Below are 7,500 nucleotides of genomic sequence, written 5' to 3'. Positions count from 1 at the left end.
ATAGGAAAAAATATAGGTGTGGCATTCACAAGGCGACAAGGATAAAGGGGACGAATACATATTTAGGAAGAGGGTGGGGTTATGGGAAGGGGTGAGGAGTGAGGTGACCGGGGGAGGTGGTGGTTAGTGGGAGGGGTTATTGGGGGGAAGGGGAGTGGTCAAGACGAGTATAGGAGAGGAAGGATTGAGTCAGACATTGTTGGGCGTTTGCCAAAAGACATCGGAGTTCAGCAGCGCAGCTGCCGAATCGAAATTGGAGAGAGAGAGAGAGAGAGAGAGAGAGAGAGAGAGAGAGAGAGAACCAGATGATGGAGGCAAAGACGATGTGGGCTGTTGAGAACGATGAATTTATATGAGCCTCTCGGAATTTGGGTTTTCGTTTGAGGGCCCGGGAGGGGACGTGTTAAAGGCCTTGTTTATTTGTGGTGTGATTCTTTGTGTATGTTGGGTATTTTCTGGCTTTTATATATATATATATATATATATATATATATATATATATATATATATATATATATATATATATACATATACATATACATGCATATATATAATTAGCGTATTGGTAAAAAATAATTCAACTATTTTTATATGTCTATATTTATATTTATCTATCTATCTATCTATATCTATATTCACACATACACACACATACACACACATACATACACTATCTATCTATCTATATACTGTATATACAGTATGCATACATACACACAAACACACACATATATACAGAGTTCACCATTCAAAAGCATTTTAACTAATCTGCCTCTCTACTCCATTCCAGATCTACCTTCCATCAGAATGGGGTCGAAGATGCCTTGGAAAATCCTCTCCAGTCTATTGCTAATTTCTTTAGCAAGTCTCATCGTGGCTGATGAGCCTACACACACCGAGCTTAGAGGTATGGCTTCAGTTCAGTTGGAGATTTCTGTCAGATATTATCGTTTATTTTTTGTAATTATTGCCTGGATAAGCGCCATTAAATATTATTGTTTGTTTGATGTAATATTTGTGTTTATGAGCAGGTAAGTATTAATAAGTATTTCCAGGAATTAATGTGAATAATATATATATATATATATATATATATATATATATATATATATATATATATATATATATATATACAATTCATACACACATATTTTTATATACATTCAAATACACACATCCATTCCTACACACATACATACATACACACTTACATAAATTCCAATTCCAGTTAGATGTCTAAACATAATGCCCTTCACTTATCATACTGAGAGGTTAATATCAAAAAAGAGATATATATATTTATAATGTTTCCACTGAAACTCGTTCCATTAGCATAATTGCCCCCAACATCACAGATAAAGGAAGCACTTTGAAAGAGTGCTCAGCCAGCGAAAGCAAAGGAGATTCTGCATTTTCGAAATGTCTGTATTGTGTGTCTCCTGTCTTTTATGTATGTGGAAAGATTCCTTTTTTTGTTGTTGTTATTATTATTATTATTATTATTATTATTATTATTATTATTATTATTATTATTATTATTATTATTATTATTATTATTATTATTATCTAAAGAAAATTCATGTATATATATATATATTTACTATATAATTGTGGATTTTCATTACACAGATTGTTTTTCACGAGACTTTGAATTTTTTTAGCGTTATTATTATTATTATTATTATTATTATTATTATTATTATTATTATTATTATTATTATTATTATTATTATTATTATTTGTGTAATGAAAATACACAATTATATAATAAATATGTCTATATGTATATATATTTATTTACTATATAATTGCAGATTTTCATTACACATTGTTTTTCACGAGATTGTGATTTTTTTAGCGTTATTATTATTATTATTATTATTATTATTATTATTATTATTATTATTATTATTATTATTATTATTATTATTATTATTATTATTATTATTATTCAGATGATGAACCCCATTTCTAAATAGAACAAGCCCACCAAAGGGGCCACTGACTTGAAATTCAAGCTTCCAAAGAATATTAAGATGTTCATTAGAAAGAAGTAACAGAAGTTAATGGGAAATACAGAAATAGGAGATTACTTATTAAAATGAAAAGAAATAAATGAACACATTAATAAATAAATAAAAACGGTAAGTAAGTTATTAAAATACAAGAGCTGTATTAGGGCAGCAATTGTTGATTTATTTTTTCCTACCACTATTAGAGATACACACGATCTTTTCAAAGTTTTGATATTAAAGTACGTTTATATTGGATTCATTCTAAATTTTTATGTTGTACAGTTTTCAAATATACATACATAATACATACATACATAGAGACATACTAATATATACACACAGCTCCCTACATAATAGACAGATGGAATTAATGTTTAGATTCCAATGTTTCTTCTATTGTGTTCATATTAAGACTGGGATTATATAAGATTATAAACTACTAGGATTAAACTATGAAATTATTATTCTATCATTCCTTATCTTACTATGTGCAGGTCAGAATTCAAAGATAACTTTATTTTTGTCACTCAAATTACTTAACAATGATATATCGTCAGAAAGATTAAATAACTCTACGGACTCAGCACATAACATTTAACTTATTATATTCAGGCAGTCATTGAAAAACTCTACGGTGATGACACATAATATATCACTAACTCGCCTTGATAGTCATCATATTTATGATATTTTACATGATATTTAGGCAGCTTTTATATGTTATTTGAGTAAAACTAAGTGGTTATGGAAAATGAGATGATTTAAGTCGCTAGATCAAAGTTAACGTTAGTAAGATGAATTATATATATCTCATTATTTAACTAAAATCATGTTTTAATTGCTAGTAATTATGAATTTTATCGAGGTCAGAAAACTCCTCTAAGAATATTTTTAAAATACTTAACTTTGCAATATTGAATGATTGTGTGTTTAGATAAAGTGAAGTGTCTATATATATGCATATATATATATATATATATATATATATATATATATATATATATATATATATATATATTATATACACATTATACATATATTTTATATATATCAATATATATATTTATGTATTTATTTATATATGTGTTTATATATATATATATACATTATATATATATATATAAAGATTATTAAAATATTTATTTTTGCATTATTGAATGATTGTGAATTTAGGTGGAGTGAAGTGCCTATGTATATATATATATATATATATATATATATATATATATATATATATATATATATATATATACATATATATATACATATATATATACATACATATATATATATATATATATATATATATATATATATATATATATATATATATATATTAAATGTCCAGAGGCAAGTATTTGGTCACTGATAGTTTAACCCATAAATGCAGTCACAGGGAGTAAGTTTTTAATACCACCTTTCCATCGCCGTCAAAAATTGTAAGCGATGACACTTTCGTCAAATCTCCTGAGCGTCAGATCACCTGAATATTCCGCGTGCATTTTTGTTCCAATTTTAGAAGTGGAGTGTTCTCCAAACAAAACGCCTATATGACCTGATCCCTTAGTCAGATTCCAGGCTTGAGTTTTGATTCGGCTATTGCATGGCAGAGCCAATTGAATTTGCCTGTATTTCATGCAGCTGACAGCTAAGATATTACTTTGGTTTGGGAGAGGAAAAAAAATTTCATTTTCAAACTTTGTGTCTGCTGGTAAAGTTTCACTCAAAATATTGTGAGTAATCTTTTAACTGGAATAGATCCCTAACTTATAAGTGATTTTACTGATGCAGTAATCTGGTCACGTCAGTATATTGTATTACTAACAGAATTCTCTTGCATTTTAATTATCTACTTATATTTTTATCTATTTATTAATTTGTTATTTTTTCGTTTTTATTAAGCGAAATCTCTTTTTTCTGTGTTTTTTCCTATACTTCCTCTTACTTCATTCTAATGAACACCAGATTTTTTTGAAGCTTGAATTTCAAGTCGATGGCATCTTTGTTGGGCTTGTTCCATTTGAATAGGGTTCATCTTCTGAATAATAATAATAATAATAATAATAATAATAATAATAATAATAATAATAATAATAATAATAATAATAATAATAATAATAATAGGATTCACTCCGCTAGTCCATGAGAATTGATGTTTATTATATATTAAAAACATTTGCATCTTCAGTGCATAAATATTTTCCATATAAAAAAAGGAATAGATAAAGTTAATGATTAAGTCTCATACAAAATATAATAACACAAAAGTACCCTAAAAATTTAACTTAGAAATTAATTATGTATTCAAAATATCTGCATCTTCAGTGAAAAATTATTTTCCTTTTGAAAAAAAGTAATAGATAAAGGTATTCGTAATCCTCCTAATGAATATAATAAAATGAAAATATTACAACTGATGTTTATTATATATTAAACACGACTGCACCTTCAGTGCAAAAATATTTTATCTTATATATATTATATAAAGTTAATAACAGTCCCACTTATGGATATAACAATATCTATTACTTTATCAGTGTATTTTTATAAAGTTAATAATTATCCTCCTAATGAAAATAAAGTACAAAAACGGAAATACAAAAATAAGCTAATAGATAAAGTTAGTGATAATTCTCATAGTGAATATAATGAAACGAAAATACAAAAATAAAGTAATACATAAAGTTGAGAATAATAATCCTAATGAAAGTAAAATAAAATTACAGAAATAAACTAATAGATAAGTTAATATTAATCCTCCTGATGAAAATAATAAAATAAAAAATACACTAATTAAGTAATAGATAAAGTTAAGAATAGTCATCCTGATAAATATAATGAAAGAAAAATTCACTAATTAAGTAATAGATAAAATTAAGAATAATCCTCCTGATAAATATAACAAAACGAAACTCCAATATTAAACCAGTAGATAAAATTAATGACATTCCTCCCAACGAATATAATAAAGTAAAAAAAACACACTGAACAATTCTGCCTGGAAAACTCTGTAAGAATAACCTCAGTCGACCAAGACTATTATTTTCCCGGCTATTCGGCTCGTCGGAGTTGTCAAATTCCACCAATATGAATTTTCCCCAGACAGGCAATTTCCTTGTTCCAGCTCTCACGCTCCAATTTCGGATATCATTTCGTGTTTGACAGGAATTGTTTTGGGGAGACGTTTCACACTGTTCGTTAGGGCCGAGATGCTTGTGCGTGTTTGTGTGTGTGTGTGTATGTGTGTGTGTTCGAATGTTTGCATTCGCCTGCACATGCATACGTACACATGCACATGTATATATGTAAGTATGTATGTATTTATGGATTTATATGCATGCATATATATATAATGAATGTATATATATACTGTATATATGTATAAATACACCCATATATACATATTTATTTATGCATATAATATATATATATATATATATATATATATATATATATATATATATATATATATATATATATATATATATATATATTGTATATACACACACCAATATATATACATTTGTTTATGTATACATGTAATGTATATATATATATATATATATATATATATATATATATATATATATATATATATATATATATATATTGTATATATACACACACCCATATATATACATTTATTTATGTATACATGTAATGTATATATCATTGCTGTTACTGAAGATAAAACTAAAAGTATATATTTATATATATATTTCGCATCACGTCATTGCTTAACAAAAAAAAAACAAATTTAAGCATAAGGTTTCTTTACCAAAACAAACTAAAACCAGATAACACGACAAAAAAAAATTATCTCCACACGACAAAAATTCCTTTTTTTTATTTTTGTTCCCAATTATTATTTATACAATATTTCATCTCCGTGTCATAGCTTTGGAAATCTGCCGATATGAATTTTCACCCGACATGGCAGTTGGCCCTGGTCTAGATTTCGTGGCCCCGTTTCGCTTATCATTCATTCTCTGTTTGACAGAGCCGGTTGTACCACGCTTTCTGTCTGTGTGTATGTCCAGTGCGTTCATATACACACACGTACACACACGTACACACACACATATTGTCAGTTTTTTATATTTCGAGCAACGGAGTATGTATACAGATATATACATATATGTATATGTATATATATATATATATATATATATATATATATATATATATATATATATATATATATATATATATATATATATATATATATATATATATATATATATATATATATATATATAGAGAGAGAGAGAGAGAGAGAGAGAGAGAGGAGAATAAAGTTTATTACATGAATAATATCTTTGACAACACAAATATAGAAAGAAAATTCATATATATAATATATATATATATATATATATATATATATATATATATATATATATATATATATATAGAGAGAGAGAGAGAGAGAGAGAGAGAGAGAGAGAGAAAGAGAGAAAGAGAGAGAGACAGAGAGAGACAGAGTGAGAGAAAGGAGAATAAAGCTTATTACATGAAAAGTATCTTTGACAACAGTAAAATTCATATATATATATATATATATATATATATATATATATATATATATATATATATATACACACACACATATTATTTTCCATCCCACTGAACATTCCCCAAATTACATTAAGGAGAGGTCTCTCTCTCAATTTGCCCAGCAGCCCCACTGGGACACGTCCTCGCACCTTCAGTGTTAAGACAAACAACGCCAGATCTATTGCTTTCTTAAATGTTTCTCTATTTTCACCTTTAGATTACAGAAGGATTTATTTGTGTATACTGTAAGCGTCTTTTATACAATAGGGGAGAGAGTCATTAATTCAATTTCTTTTGTTATTTATTTATTCGTGCTTTTTTATGTATTTTATATAAATGTATTTGGGTATCTGTTTGGTAGGTCTATAAGATTCTACATTATAAAAATTAGTATATTTGTGTATATTTGAAACAGAATTTTCTGTTACATTCTAAATTGTAAAAAGATAATATAATATTGGTGTATATTTGGAACAGAAAGTTCTATAATATCCTGCATTAAAAATTATATAAAATTAGTATGTTTTCCAAACATAAAACTATTTTCAAAATTCAGTTATTAATATAACATTCGTACATATTTGAAACAGAAAGTTCTACATTTTAAAAAATAATATAAAATTTTATTTTGCAAATATAAAACTAGTTTTAATATTATATTTCTACATATTTTATATAGAAATTTTGTTACATCCTAAATTATAAAAAATAATATAAACTCAGTGCATATTTGAAACAGAAAACCCATTACATCCAACATTATAAAAAAACATAAAATTAGTGTATTTTCCAAACATAAAATACTCTGAAAACTTAATTATTAAGAATATTCTTGACATGAGTGAAAACTGTACCTCTGGGCAGTCACTTTTCTTGAAGTTAAAAAAAAATATTGCGAAGTTTTAATGGAATACATTAAAACACAAAA

At 26.3% G+C, this 7,500-nt stretch overlaps 1 protein-coding gene across 1 annotated transcript in view; it reads left to right on the top strand.

Annotated features, from left to right (window-relative positions):
* LOC136830360 (uncharacterized protein CG3556-like) overlaps positions 1–7,500 on the top strand; it is a 113,899-nt gene that overhangs the window by 65,800 nt on the left and 40,599 nt on the right. Inside the window, exon 2 of the mRNA XM_067089862.1 lies at positions 791–907. Coding sequence (XP_066945963.1) covers positions 808–907 — 100 coding nt within the window. The 5' untranslated portion in view covers positions 791–807. The remainder of the gene's footprint in view (positions 1–790; positions 908–7,500) is intronic.

Source organism: Macrobrachium rosenbergii, chromosome 46, assembly GCF_040412425.1.
Source record: "Macrobrachium rosenbergii isolate ZJJX-2024 chromosome 46, ASM4041242v1, whole genome shotgun sequence".
NCBI classification, from domain to species: domain Eukaryota; kingdom Metazoa; phylum Arthropoda; class Malacostraca; order Decapoda; family Palaemonidae; genus Macrobrachium; species Macrobrachium rosenbergii.
Note: the sequence above shows the minus strand (reverse complement) of the source record. Positions and strands in the feature narration are given on the sequence as shown.